General features: G+C 37.6%; 1 protein-coding gene across 1 annotated transcript in view; it reads right to left on the reverse strand.

Moving 5' to 3' along the window:
* Positions 1–1,679: 1,679 nt before the first annotated feature.
* DNAAF11 (dynein axonemal assembly factor 11) overlaps positions 1,680–15,682 on the reverse strand; it is a gene marked incomplete at its 5' end in the record, with an annotated part of 35,409 nt that continues 21,406 nt past the window's right edge. Inside the window, 2 exons of the mRNA XM_082499256.1 lie at positions 1,680–1,904; positions 12,956–13,041. Coding sequence (XP_082355382.1) covers positions 1,718–1,904; positions 12,956–13,041 — 273 coding nt within the window. The 3' untranslated portion in view covers positions 1,680–1,717. The remainder of the gene's footprint in view (positions 1,905–12,955; positions 13,042–15,682) is intronic.

Consider the following 15,682-nt stretch of genomic DNA (forward strand, 5'->3'; position numbering starts at 1 on the left):
GACCAAATGAAGCCTTCCTTTCCAGAGAAAGTTTCAAATTCATTAGCATGGTAAGATAGGTCACTCAACTTGTTTTTTTGCTTGGAATTTTCTTTGTTTTTTGAAATAAAGGTGAGCTTAAAATTGGTAAAAACCTGAAGTTATCTTTTTTTACTACAGAACTGAATGTTAATTGCCCAACTAAAAGGCCAAAAGAGATGTTCAAGCACATCTATATCCTTACATTAGCTGTTTTATAGACAACAGAGCTAAGGAGGCTTGATTTTCTATGAGTTTATGTTGCATGTCCCCTACATATTCCTCATTTCAACAACCACCCCACCCAGAAATATTTTTTGCGACCCCACCTCTCCAAAATTCCATGGTCTCCTCCATATCCACCTTTTGCTTCCATAGTAACTCAAGGTCTAACCATATTTCCTGAACACTTCCCACGCTCTCCTCAGCCTTCCCCCAGGTTCCCAGAGATCTCTACCATCATGACTCCTACTTTCTTTAACTACCACCTAGGCAAGAATGCTAACATGCACAAAGAATTCAGTTACCAACATGTTGGTTACCTGAGTGACTACTGCTAGAATAAGTAACGGCTGAGTTCTCTCTTCCAAACAGCAGTTGCATCAAGAGAATCCCTTTTTATTACTTAGTGACATTTTTCACTAAATTTAGAGTAGCTGAGTATTTCTTTGGCCTTTTTCTTCTGTCAAATAGGGTGAAAATAACAGAAATTCAAAATGAGAGCTAAGAATGACATGAGCCTTGTTTTCTCAGGAAACCAGGAAAAAAAAAAAAAAAAGAAGAGAAAACCAGAAGAAATTTGGTCTTGCCAAATTGCAATAATTTTCTAATGTAACCCAGTGTACTTTGTACTTTTGTGCTGTCCTGTTTCACTCATGGGGCAATCCAGAAGCTGTGAGGAAAAAATATAATAATGGAGTCTCTGGTTGCTAAAAAAGGGGTAGGGAAGGGGGAAGGAGCAGCTCATCCCATTACAGCTACTCAACCTTATTTCATCCAACAGCTAAAAATTAGCCTTGGTATTTTTAGAGGATCCTGAAAAAGATGGATCAGTTTAGAGTAGCTGCAGGTAGAGGAACAAGAGCGGGCTGGCTGATTTCTCCCAGCTTCCCCATGGTTCCACATCTGAGATACTGTGTTCAGCATTATTCTCTCCCAGAATCTTTAAGGAATGGTATTGTTACGCCAGCTCCAGAATCTGGGAGCTCTGCATTACGCTGGAAAATTTACTGATGTATGGAGGTTACAGCAATGTCTCTCACTCCCAGAATATATTTTCTTTTACTGTTGTCCTTCATGAAAAAGAAAACACTGAAGGAATACACAGAGATTTCTGTTGTCTTCAGTTTAGTCAGAATAATAGTAAATCTTGTTACAAATTCTTTCTTCCTTCCTTTTCTCTTTTTCTGCAATAATGTGCTATCTTTTAAGCTAGACAGTAAATTCTTTGAAGAAAAAACGTCTGACTTATATGACTGCTATTCTGATTTGAGATTTACTAAGTAAAAAACCTACAAGAAAAGAATGTATATAGCAATACACTAACAGAAAACACAGCAGAAAACACCAGCATAACAAAGTTTATGATAAGAACTGTAATATTTCCCACTTCAGCTACATTATTCTTACTTTTACACATAGCATCATGAAAACAACTCAAGCATAAACAACACATGCAGAGGGAATATTTAAGAATGTTTCAAATTAAGGGAGGAACATCTTCATTATTTTCAAAATCAACATAACTCTTCTTAGTCTCTGTAGTCTTCTCTTGTTTCAGTCTAATAGGTCCCTGACCAATTCGATCCTTTTCTTGGATTATCTTTGTCACATCAGGGAATGAATATTTAGTGGGATCCACTTCTAATTTCTCAACTTGTACGTTCCTGAAACAAGAGGAAAACAAATGGAAAAAAAACCCTTCATTTCAGTGTCAAATACCAGAGAATTATTTTGGGTGCCTGTTTATAAACCTGTTTACTTAAATGTGAGAGTTGTTATTGAGTCCAATTAAACCAAGATTGAGAGTTCTAACTACTTGAAATTTGATTGTTATAAAAAGACATTGTAAACACAAAATACTACAAAATCTCTACGATTCTGTACAAAAAAATCCTTAACCTAAAAACATCAGAAGTTAATTTTTTGACATCTATAATTTGTTTTATATCAGAGCATGGTGATTGCTGGTATCACATTACAAATACTTGGCTTTTGATGTAAGACTTTTTTTTTAGTATAATTGTGTTTTCATTCCTTTTTCTTTCTGTTCATTTTTGGCGCAGTTCCTTCACAGTAGCTGTCTATTAATTTCTATGTGACAGACTCATCTTTGGAAAGCAGAAATACTTTTATTGAGAGAGAAAATGTAATTGTACTAATTTATTTGCTTTTATCAGCCAATTCTTATGTTTTGGCATTATGGATCTTCACCATGTTTGTATTATGAAAAAAATTTCAAATGAAAGTATAAGAAAGGTCAGAGTTATAACTGAGTTTCCAAAGGCTATTGCTATTAAGGATATTATTTTAGATCACACTTAGAAATGTGTACAGTCCACTCATTAAGGCAACCTATCCACATCACATAATGATCAAAGATTTGCCATATTCTCATACGTTCTGTCTTGCAGCTTTAACACCACTGTTCTTTTCTAATAGAGGAGTTCAAATGGAAAAATCTAGCCTGTTTTCGAGTAATTTCTAACTGTTTACAGGGAAAATAGTAAAATGGAAATTTAATTGTACAACCATGTTCTAATTTCTGCAAAATCCAACACAATTTGTACATCTTCATACTAATTTTCATTTTATACTGAGTGCTACTTTGGGTCAAAGTTCCAAGCTCAGCATTACAAAAGACAGTGCACCACTCTTCAAAGATGCGAGAAGACTACATGTTTACCCAGGAGATCAGAAAGGCTCATTAGAACTAGAACCAAAAAAAAGTCGCAAAGTCACTGGATGAAAGAACACGTTGCTTTGATGACAATATGGGTAATGAAAATATGTAAATAAATCATATTAAAAGATCTTTAACTGAAAATACACCACCTTTACTTGTTAAAACAAAGAGGGAGCTTTGCCAACAAGCTTCCAAATTCCCCATCAAGGTTCCATGAGATCTGAACAGACATCCCAGCCCACATCTGTGTGCAGGATCTGTCCCAGTGGAGGAGAGATGCAGAGGGATTCGTGGGAGTTTTTCTCCTCTCCTCCTATGCTATGCCACTGAAAACATCGCCAACAAAGAAGGTAGTAATGAGCCTAGCCACCACTTTCAGCCTTATGTCACTAGACTTTTCTTGGGCTACGGGAATTCTTTGCTCATTTTGCTGAGCAGAAAATGACCAGTGAAACACCCTGCTTTAATAATTTGCATAACCTTTACCAAAAAGTGACACAAACAAACAAAAACTACTTAGAGGAGAATTTTATGGGTAATGACGACAGATACAAGAAAACTCTTATTTCTTTATACTAAATGTTCTTCACTTTATAAGGCTAGATTTTTTTCTTATACTACACAGTTAATTAAAGTAAAAGTGGATTCACTTTGTGGCAACAGTCTAGAAAATACTCATCCTTGAGGTAAAAGACTTTTTTTTTTCCTGTGTAATTTATGAAATGTGCTGTGACCTGGAATCACTTTATCAGTAGTTGTTGGGGAGATCCCAAAGAGAGCACACCATGTCCAGAATCTCAATCTAATCTCTAATCTGAAGCACTTCAGAAAAAAGCTAAAAAAGCGTAAATCTGAAAATTAATTAGCCTCAGCTTGTGCTTCCCTCACATGGTAGAAAAGATTTTCCTTGATTTGAAGTGTTTTAGTTAGTAGTGGTATTTTACATTTGTTCAACAGCTCTAAAATTGTACAAATTGCTAGTCATGAAAATACAATAAACTCTATGGAGTTTGAAAAGCTTATTGCTTAGTAGCAGAATAAACTTCAATGCACCAGAAATTAATTAACAGTGAGCATCATAAGTAACAGTGCACATTAACAAGCTGTGAAAGGATTATATGCAACAGTCATTCTCAAAATTTAACTGGTACATATTATCTAGAAGTATCTATTAGCAACAGAGAATAGGAAAGACAGAATCAAGCACAGGTGATTTTTTTTCCAGAAAGGAAGTGGATTTTTATGTACTTATATGCACATGATCAAATGTTCTATACTTGTTTAGTAAAGCTTCGTAGTGCTATCTCAGCTACCATGACACAAGTATTTGGTTGACAACAAAACCCAGGTATGCTGAAGTTAATGCAGCTACAACACACATATCTGCTGAGAATCTGCTCCTTTCATCATGTAATCTGTGCAAAAAGAGGCTGGGTATTGATGATGTCAAAACTAACCACCTGAAATTTTTTTGGAAGAAAGAATGAGTTTTAGGTCATCTAAACATTTTTTCCATGTAATTCTACCTAGCAGAATAAAAATAATCTTGTTGCTGAAGCTCTTCCATGAGCAATAGCAAGACAAGAGCAATGAAAACATCAATACTTCCTGCAGGACCAGCTACAGCACATGTCTGGAAATCTCAATGTTTGCAAATTATTTCAATTTCAATTTTTTTAAAAAATTGAAGTTCACAGGTTTTGGTGCTGTTACCTGCTGCTGAGTGTTCTCTACTCAAAAGGGAAAAAGGCTAGAGCACCATACAAAGTAAATAATATTGAAATAATCCTTTCTTTTTTCCTGGCATTTTTTTTTCCTTAGAAAGGTTATTTCTATATGCACATAGCTCAACAATGCTTTCAAAAAAGAAAATGAAAAGACTTCACAAAGTCCTTCCATTTTGCATAACTATAGCAGCCTGCTGAACAATCTGGTGTGTGACAGACTACATATCTGATAATTTGATATTTTTTGATAATTTACACTTTTGTTCACACAGTTCTTAATTCCCATATTTGATATTTTAATGATTTGACAGTTACATTCCCCTGTTTCAACTTCTGAATTTCAATAAATTTTAGATTGCTAAAGATTTCTCACATGTTTGATCCAGAATATACGGGTTTTGACATTTGATTGAAAGTTTCCTTTCTGGCACCAGGATTTCCAAAGATACTTACAAATCACAACCGACAGCTTTGGAGAGGCACTTTTTCCAGTCTTTTAACATTGTGAATGAAACAGCACAAGTGTCTCAGAAAAATTACTAATAAATCCTTTTCTTGAACAAAAAAATAAAGTAATTTCAGTATACTGAATTATATCTTATTTGAGAGTTTTGAGAAAGACAAATCTTTATTTATGTGTGTTAAAAACTGATGGTGAATGTCTGATACTTGCCATACTCTGGTCTCAACTTTTGGAAATACAGGCTTAGGAAAATCTACTAGGTAATCTAAGCAAATAATCACACTTTTATAAATACTTGGAATATTAATACTTCTTTTATTGCATAAGAGGCCTTTCAAATCTCTCTATACAGGTGTAATCTGAAATGACACTATAACTGAAGTCTTCAGAATCAGTGGATCACTGGGAAGATATGAACAAACAATGGCTGGCAGGATAAAATTCATTTTTCAAGGATTAAACTACAATTGAGAAGAACTAATAAAACACCAGTAAAACGTTCTGATAAATAAAAGGCTGATGATATCTAGGTCATTCTGTTCTAAATCTCACAAATACGATTCATCATATTAAGTACACATATAATACTAGCATCCAAGTTTCTAGAAATCAGACAGAAAATCATAGTCACTGTGACATTTTCAACTTCACTGTTCCATCCTTTACCTTCTTTTCCACAATCACATCAAGATACCGAATTTCAAACTGACCTTGTCTGTTAGCAAGAAATATGCTCCAACACCTGCAATATGCAAATTAATCCTGAATTTCTAGGTCTGGATATAATACCATCTCATTTTCACACCTTGATTAACCCAGAAAAACAAACAGTATGGTTAAATTTGTCAGTCAATGTTGAGTCCCCAATGTTTAAACCTTATGGAAGCTTACACTGAAAACATACTTTATTCTAACAAGGTGTTAAGGCTTTGTTTACAAAGTTAAGGAAAGTTAAAGACACTTTAAAGTACGTCTCTGCCCTCAGCCTCTTGTCCTTGTGACATATGGACAGCTGGAGACGACTTTAGATTGTAACCATCAAGACTTAACTGAACACTACTCTTGAGAATGCTGTTCTCCAGAAGGGCACTTTTCTGAAGTCTCCTCACCCTTATTACAGTTATGGTTACCAGACACCTGTGTGTGCAAATTAATTTTCAAATCACTTCTTAGGCCCCCCACCTTTAGTTGGCCTCATTAGTCAAATGATAAAGATGCATACCCTCTACTTTGATTAGCTCCAGGCCTCTATGAGAGTGCAAATGAATCTATACTTTAAAACCAACTTGAATAAAAAGCCTTTTCGTTATGTTGCTTAGTCATACCTGATGCCACTTTCTGCTTAAGAAGTCAATTGAATTACAACTCCTCTGGTTCTTCCTTTCCAAGACGCAATGTAACTTGCATTGTAAAAATTCTCAGTGTCTTCATGACAGCTAACAAACTACATAGCCTGAAAATATTATTTCCGCAGATCTGTTCAACTCTCAAGATTTACGGTCTACTCCCAGGTATATATAGAAGGCAAACATGACATCTTAATAGAATTGAAAATTAATTTGCCGTTTATGATCTTTCCACACATTTATTCATCTTTCATTCAGGTGAGACTTCAGATGCACTTAGCTTACTTCAAGTTAAAATATTTGTGCTTGGCTTAGGCACAGAAGTGAAGGTGAATTCAGGTTTTGAAAGGTCACATAAATCCTCTTGAAGTTAGAATCATAAAATCATAGAATCATAGAATCATAGGGTTGGAAGGGACCTCTGGAGATCATCTAGTCCAACCCCCTTGCCAGAGCAGGGCCACCTTAGAGCAGGTTGCACAGGAACGCGTCCAGGCGGGTTTTGAATGTCTCCAGAGATGGAGACTCCACCACCTCCCTGGGCAGCCTGTTCCAGAGCTCTGCCACCCTCAAGGTAAAGAAGTTCCTCCTCATGTTTAGGTGGAACTTCCTATACTCAGGTTTGTGCCTGTTACCTCTTGTCCTGTCACTGGGCACCACCGAAAAGAGCCTGGCCCCATCCTCCTGGCACCCACCCTTTATTTATAAGCATTGATCAGGTCCCCCCTCAACCGTCTTTTTTCCAGACTAAAGAGACCCAATTTCCCTCAGTCTTTCTTCATAAGAGAGGTGTTCCAGTCCCCTAACCACCTCGGTAGCCCTATGCTGCACCCTCTCTAGCAGTTCTTGAGCTGGGGAGCCCAGAACTGGACACAGTACTCCAGGTGCGGCCTCACCAAGGCAGAGAGAGGGGGAGGATGACCTCCCTCAGCCTGCTGGCCACACTCTTCTTGATGCACCCCAGGATGCCATTGGCCTTCTTGGCCACAAGGGCACATTGCTGGCTCATGGTCATCCTGTTGCCCACCAGGACTCCCAGGTCTCTTTCTACAGAGCTGCTCTCCGGCAGGTCAGCCCCCAATCTGTACTGCTGCATGGGGTTATTCCTCCCCAGGTGCAGCACCCTACACTTGCCCTTATTGAATTTTATAAGATTCCTCTCCGCCCAACTCTCCAGCCTGTCCAGGTCTCTCTGTATGGTGGCACAGCCTTCTGGTGTGCTTCTGAAGTTCTTTCAGGTTTGGTTGTCCACAGCTCCATTCAATTTCTGACCTCATCCTACCTCACATTCCTAGTCTTGAGGAAATTATTCATTTTGTTCTACTGTATTTCTTTCCAACTTGTCACACCTCTATCCCTCTCTGTAAACTGTATAAATATAAGACTGGGAGAGATCCTCGGCCACTAAGTCTCTGGAAAGGAAGGGAGTATTCCCACACTTCACAAGGATTCTTTCAAGGATCCAAATTAGGATCTCTCACTCCCAAAGAAAGATTCTTACCCATAGAGCCACAAATTTCTCCCACAAATTTGTTCATTGCACCTTCTCCACCAAAATGAACTAAGCTAAATCAGGGTCATCCAGTGAATCAGAGCTTTGCAGTACATCTCATCTTCAGCAACACTGTTACATCTCAAGTGAAACTACTGTGGAGTTTTTTAAATAAACAGTCTTTTTTTTCCTGCTTGTTAATAAATGGAAAAAAGATCAACTAAAATAAAAAGTTCTCCAAGGAAAATAAATGAATGCCTTTTTAAATTCATCCATTCTCTGGATGCACTTCTAAACCTCTCTATACAAAGATCCCCAGTAAAAAAAAAAAAAAAAAAAAAAAAAAAGATATCTCTTGTGTATTCCTATGTATCTTTCTTTACTGGAGGAATTCATCTGTGTGCATATTTACATTTAGAGACACTTTGAGTTTTATTTCATTTTGTTTTCTTTTTCTTTTCCAACATGTTAAAGGAAGAACAGTCTGAAGCTGAGAGTATGAGACAAGGTTTACAGATTTCATGTGACTGTTACTCCTAAAATTTCCTGTATGACTTCAGAAAATTACGTTCCTACCTACATCTGAATTTCACCTATGCAATTGTGGCAAACTCAACTTCTGTACCTCACAGATTAGTTGCTAGGCCAGTTACAGTGAAGACTGGCATACTCAGCAGCTATATTAATAGAGGCTTTATAAGTATAATAAATCAGTCAAACTCCTCCCATAGACACTTGTCTCTTTGAAGGCTTGACATACAGTTTTGTATGCAGTCACAGAAGAAATCTCTCCTACGTGGTAGAAGTAATGATAGTATCATTGTGTAGTCTAGCTAACAAGAGTTAAAGAAATTTAAAGCACTACATTATATCTTAGCAGATTATATGTCTGACAGCATTTAGCTAAGACATCTGTAGCTGTCAAATGTAATCACTGTAATGAATGTTCTTCTGTAATCTAAGAGACAACTATTCAGCAAATTTTTAACATCTGGCTAGTCAGTGACTTTTCAACTAAAGAGGTCAAAAATTACTATTTTTAGTAAGAACTGTAATTCAAAAGATTTTTTCCCTACTTCTAATTTTGTGATACATATCCCTGTAATATTTTAACAATAAAATTTGTATTTTTCCTTAAAATGTGCAGTAAGCATATTCATAATTACTTAAAACTGCATTGAAATCAATCACAAATTCTTGGAGTTTCGCTATGCCATGGAGTACCTTTAGTTCACCAGCTAGCAGAAAAGGGGACCATTATTATTTCCGTTACTTCCATGTTTCCATTGTTATTTCTATTTAAACATTTGTTGTGTAGCCAAGACTAAAGGCACACGGAGAGTTCTAATGAAATTTATATTCCTAATCCACAAGTTGCCTTTTGCTTTTTGGCAGAATCCATTTGGAAGAGAGATGTCAGTTACGTAGTGAAGGAAGATCTATTTTTCTCCTGGGAAAAAAGCTAAGGCATTTCTTTTAATGTGTCTAAAGCTTTAGCTGTACTTCTGTGGGAAAGAACCATTCCTTTTACAAAGTAGAATTACAGAATAGAATCATAGAACAGTTTGGGTTGGAAAGGAACTTTAAAGGTCCAACCCCCCTGCAATGAGCAGGGACATCTTCAACTAGATCAGGTTGCTCAGAGCACCATCCAACCTGACCTTGAATGTTTCCAGGGATGGGGCATCTGCCACCTGGGGCCAGTGTTTCACTGCCCTCATCATAAAAAATTTCTTTCTTATATCTAATCTAAATCCACCCTCTTTTAGTTTAAAGCTATTATCGCTTGTCCTATTGCAACAGACACCTACCAAAAATTCTTTCCCCATCTTAGAATCATAGAATGGTTTAGGTTGGAAGGGACCTTGAAGATCATCTAGTTACAACCACCCTGCCATAGGCAGGGAGAGCTCCCACTAGACCAGGTTGCTCAAAGCCCCATCCAACCTGGCCTGAAGACTTCCAAGGATGGGGCCTCCGCAACTTCTCTGAGGAACCTGTTCCAGTGCCTCACTTATAAGGTTCATTTAAGTACTGAAAGGCAGCAATAAAGTCTCCCCAGAGCCTTCTCTTCTCCAGGCTGAATAACCCCAACCATCTCAGTCTGTTGTCATAGGAGAGGTGCTCCAGCCCTCTGATCTTTTTTGTGGCCCTCTTCTGGACCCGCTCCAACAAGTTCATGTCTTTCCTGAACTGAGGGCTCCAGAGCTGGATGCAATACTCCAGATGGGGTCTCACCAGAGAAGAGTAGAAGAGTCAGAATCACCTCCCTCAACCTGCTGGCCACGGTTCTTTTGATGCAGCCTAGGATACGGTTTGCCTTCTGGGCTGCGAGTGCACACTGCTGGGTCATGTCCAGCTTTTCATCCTCCAGTATCCCCAAATCCTTCTTAGCAGGGCTGCTCTCAATCCCTTCATCCCCCAGCCTGTATTGATACTGGGGGTTGCCCTGACCCAGGTGCAGGACCTTGCACTTGGCCTTGTTGAACCTCATGACGTTCACATGGGCCCACTCCTCAAGCCTGTCCAGGTCCCTCTGGATGGCACCCCATCCCTCAGGTGTGTCAACCACACCACTCAGCTTGGTGTCATCTGCAAACATGCTGAGGGTGCACTTGGTCATTGACAAAGATATTAAACAGTACCATCTGGACATTGAGCTGTTGACCACTACTCTCTGGATGAAACCATCCAACCGCTTTCTCCTCCACCGAACAGCCCACCCATCAAATCCATATGTGTCCAATTTGGAGAGAAAGGCCATTGTGGGGACTGTGTCAAAGGCCTTGCATAAGTCCAGAGAGATGACATCCATAGCTCTTCCCTTGTCCACTGATGTAGTCACTCCATCATAGAATGCCATTAGGTTGATCATGCAATATTTGCCTTTGGTGAAGCCATGCTGGCTGAATCGAATCACCTCCCTGTCCTCTGTGTGCCTTAGCAAAACTTCTGTGAGGATCTGTTCCATGATCTTCCCAGGCACAGATGTGAGGCTGACAAGTCAGTAATTCCCAGGGTCCTTCTTCCTACCCATTTAAATAATCGGTGCAATGTTTCCCTTTTTCCAGTCACTGAGGACTTTACCTGACTGTCATGACTGTTCAAATATCCTGGAGAGTAAGTATCCACCATTTGGCTTGGAGCTTTTAAAAATATTTGAAATATGCAGTAATCAAGATGGTGCACTGTTGTAATCACTGCTGCCTAAGGAAAGGGTGCAGCGCTTGTGGCTCATTAGGAATCCCAACAAATATTTGCAGTCCCCCTATCACCTTCTCATCATGCAGGTCATTCAAGAAAAGAATTCATGACTGATCTTTATTAAAAATAAGAAATAAAAGCCAAAATTCATGACAACAGACTCTTGCAAAGCCATTTTGCCAGTGTGTTGTGATTTGGGCTGGCCACTAAAACGAACAACAGATGCTCTCTTTTACTTCTCTCCCCTTCAGATAAGGAAGACCATCTCCATTCAGGGAGAGAAGGATGAGAGAGAAAAGACGCTTATGAGTTTTAAAAGAAATTAGACTACTTTAAAGAAAATATTAGTAAAATAATAAAAAAGAAAATAATGAAATATATACAATATATACAAAACCGGAATTGAGCTCCCATGGTGACGATCACATCACCAGCAGGCACTGGGAAAGTCCCAGGTTGGACTCAGGGACAGATGGGAACTGGATTCTGGAAAACACGGATCAGGACCAAAGGCAGACAAACACATGGAGTCCTCCTCGAATGCCGTCCATTGAAGAAAGAGGGCTGACCCTTTGATCCTTCAGCTTTTATACTGAGCATGAGGCAGATGGGATGGAATACCCTGTTGGTCAGTTTTGGATCACCTGTCCTGTCCACTCCTCCCCGCAGGTACGACCTTTCTACGCTTTACCGCTGCCGACCCTCTAATGGGGCAAATAACAAAGTGAGCTGCCCTCAATTAGTATAAGCAAGAGCCTCTCAGCATACCATTCCTTGGCATAAATCATAAACAATCAGGTCTTATCACTCTGGAAGTGGATATTGTTGGAAAAATATGCCATTAATTTCAGAGAGTTCAGAAGAGACTTAGCTGCAACGTAAAATTACTGAACAGAAAATCAGTTCTGTTTTACCTCAAACCAGGACACCAGTGTCTTAAATATTGAGACCAAGTGGAATACCCATGATCCATAATGCTATTTTTCACTAAATACTTAGCTTTTCTATCAACATGCACCACGATGAAATCAAACCAGGAAACAAATGTAACGCTTCAAATATAAACAGATAAATAGCTTAAACTTTGTTGTTACTGTATCTTATTATTCTGGTATGAATATCATTGCCTATAGCAAGAGCAAAAGGAAAGATTAAAAGTTATACCATAGTGTTTGTACCTAGGTCAAGTGTCCATCAACCCTACTGTCTATCTACAGCAATGGCTATTAACACTTGCTAAGAGTAAAAACAAAAAATAGTGCATCACTGATATTCGCCTGCTTCTGGCAGTCACTACCTGCAAGATTTCAAGAGCTGGAGTTTACATGACATTTAATAGGATAGATTTATGTTATAAAACGTTGCAAAATTGCTTTTTGAACCTATTTATTAGTGCAGTAGCTCAACCTGTATACCAGCGAGCAAATACATTAATGAGAGAGATTTAAAATCATTGCTTTCCAAAGAGTTTTCAGACTTGAGTTACATATCAAGGAGTTCTGCAGAGGCAATTCTCAGTAGGTGATTTAGTATTAGTATATACCAGTTAAATAATCTGAAAGAGCTGATGGAAAAAAACTGATCAGCAGAAATAAGTGCTTTTTTGGCTCTGCTATTGCAGCCGATCACTTTATAAACAGCACCAGACAGACCATTAGTCTAATGCTTTTAGACATAGTTTTACTCTATACAAATCAATATTTTCATACTTTCAACAACAGCATAATAAGAAACAATATATTCTGGTATGTGAATAACATGGAAAAAATAAAACTAATGCAAAAGAAACAAAGGAATTACCTTCTTGCATTTTTTTTCAGTGTGTTGCAGTCAGAATGTTTATTTGAAGTTGACACGTTTTGCTTAGCCAGGATTATTTCTTTAGCCTAAAATAAAAATAGACAGAAAAATGTCTCATAATAGTTGATATTTATGCTCACAAGCATTTAAATAATCTTTCAAAACCAGAGAAATTAAAAGGGTCTGAATAAATTTTCTTTTGTGACATTTACTCTTTCTGTTAGATATTAACACTTGTCACTCAGCATGAAACACAGGCATAAGGCAAAGTTAACCAAATGATCTGAATGGAATTATATTAAAATATAAACGAGTATATGTATATATACATATATTGTATTTAAATATATGCTGTCTAGTTTAGTACTGTGTTAATAACTCACATTACTGATTTTCTCCATAACTAAATAACCGGTTTATGATGTGCCTCCCACTTGCGTTTCAGTCTGATGTCCATGTGCAAGTTCAGACATTTTTATTAAATAATCTGCTGCAGCCTGGACTTCTCACTCTTTGTAAAAGGGGTGAGTGACCACAAACTCCCTTGACTCCTTTGTTAAAACAGAATCTTAAGTTCAACATCCAAGTGAATTCCTGTTCTCAAAGAAAGCATGTCCATCGCTATTTTTTGGCAGATATGTGTTGTTGGCAAATGGGTATCTCATGGTAAAAGGATCTCTCTTTCCCTTCTTAAGATCATCATGGCAGAGGGACCCCTTAAGCATTTGAAAGGAAGGAGAAGAACAGGAACTCTACAAAATGGTTAATTCTATTGACTATTTCCTAGTACATTTTATTTGTAAATAGTCTGTTCCAGACACCAGTAAACTTAAAGTGTCCTTTATAAAATCTGAAAGAAATAAAACAGATCCTGTAGCTTCTATCACATAATTTCTGAAATTCATTGTTAAGAGGCTGATCCCCTCTGATTCTGCATATAGTCTGGTGAGGGAAAATTTGTTTCTTTGGGTTTCCCTCGCTTCTCAGGGGGCCCTCTAGTGTTTTTATAACAATAATTCATTCTGCTGATCTTGAAACTAATGTTCCTTATTTTGCCCTCAGAGCACATCGTCAAGGATGGGGAGGAAATTTGCTGATTCTGCAATCAACGGTAAAGCCTTCCTTGACAAGAAACGATCCTGGAACTTAGGGAAGGGGTAGGATTTGCCTTCTAGTACATTCATTATCAATTATCAAATATTGTTTGACCTAGCAGCTCTTTTTCTCAAAAGATACGCCCCTACCTCTGGTGAAGAAAAAAATTAAGTGATACTCTAATTTTTCTTGTTTTTGAAACACAACTCCATATGCAACAACGGTATGTGAGCTTCATCGACTGTCCATTTCTTAGTGACATTGATCAATTGAGGATAAGTGTTCTGAAAACCAGAACTACCATAGCTTCAACTGTAGCCAAATATAAAACTTTTGGCTCAATAGGAAGATAACACTATGAAATTTAAAGCCTGTGATACAGAGGAAGATGGACTAAATGAATATAACGAAGATTTCTGAAAGTGATTCTATGAAACTATTGCTAATATTTGCATTCATCAGAAAACAGAAAGGACAGCTCTTTTATGATCATTATCAGAGAATTCTAGAAATGCATGTGCTACATAGAATCTGGAATATATTTGAGAAAACAGAATGAATATGTGAAAACAATATTTTTAAGCTGAGTCATCTTTTCAGTCCACATCTTTCCTATACTGGCTTTCTTCTACAACAGGAATCCCACTGAGTAACAGAGTTTCCCTGAAACACATTCATTCTGAAGGATGAATAGATTTCTAGAGTTCCACAGCTATGTCTCCACATGCCTTTGATGGTAATGAAATATTACCGCATTTACCATACCTGGATAAGTGAGAACTACATAATGAAATTCTATCAACTAACCTTTACATTGACATGCGTAATATATACCACTCCTATTTTTAAATTAATTAAGGAATCTAACTCTCATTCATCATTAAGTTTCTAGATTCTTTTGAGGGCCTAGGCAATAAAAAGCTGTCGGAATTCATTAATGACTGCTTATATAATAAAGAACTAATCAAAAAGTCCACATTTTTTTCTCTGATTCACTAAAATAAGGAAAGTGAAGTCTTAAAACATGACACAGGATGTCTCAGAACCCTAAATAAAAACTGCTTGCTAATAACACTGGGTTTTAATACTGTTTCTCAGACATTAATTAAAATGCTACTGGTGTAATCTACTGACGACAAAATCATTGATTTAATATGCCAATTTTGGTCCAAGCCTATTAAAGAAACTCTCAGTTTTTAACTTTCCTGCATCATCTGCAAAGATGACACTGCCAGAGTATAGAGGTTCAAAGTTTAAAAAGCTTCATATCACAAATATTTTTCTCAGAAAATGAAGCATGTACAATGCAGTCACTATCAACTCCTTACTCATGCAAAATCTATGTACGTGTGATTATTACAGTATAACACTGAACTTTAAGTGTCACTATATCATTGCACTGAGTGTTGTGTCCTTCAGTTTGTTTTGATCACCTTCCAAAAAACATTGGTAGACACTGCCTTAGAAGGGCACCCAGTCTGCAGTGATTTGCTGTGCAGTAAACGGTACATTTAAGAAAAATGTTTCTAGAAAAGAAGGTGAAAATTATTTGCTTTCTTTTACTTCATGTGGAATTTACTATCTCCAACATCTGTAGTATGGCAAGGTCGTCAGAAAGGCAAGGAAAGAGGT

Source organism: Vanellus vanellus, assembly GCF_965231255.1.
Source record: "Vanellus vanellus genome assembly, chromosome: 2".
Taxonomy (NCBI): domain Eukaryota; kingdom Metazoa; phylum Chordata; class Aves; order Charadriiformes; family Charadriidae; genus Vanellus; species Vanellus vanellus.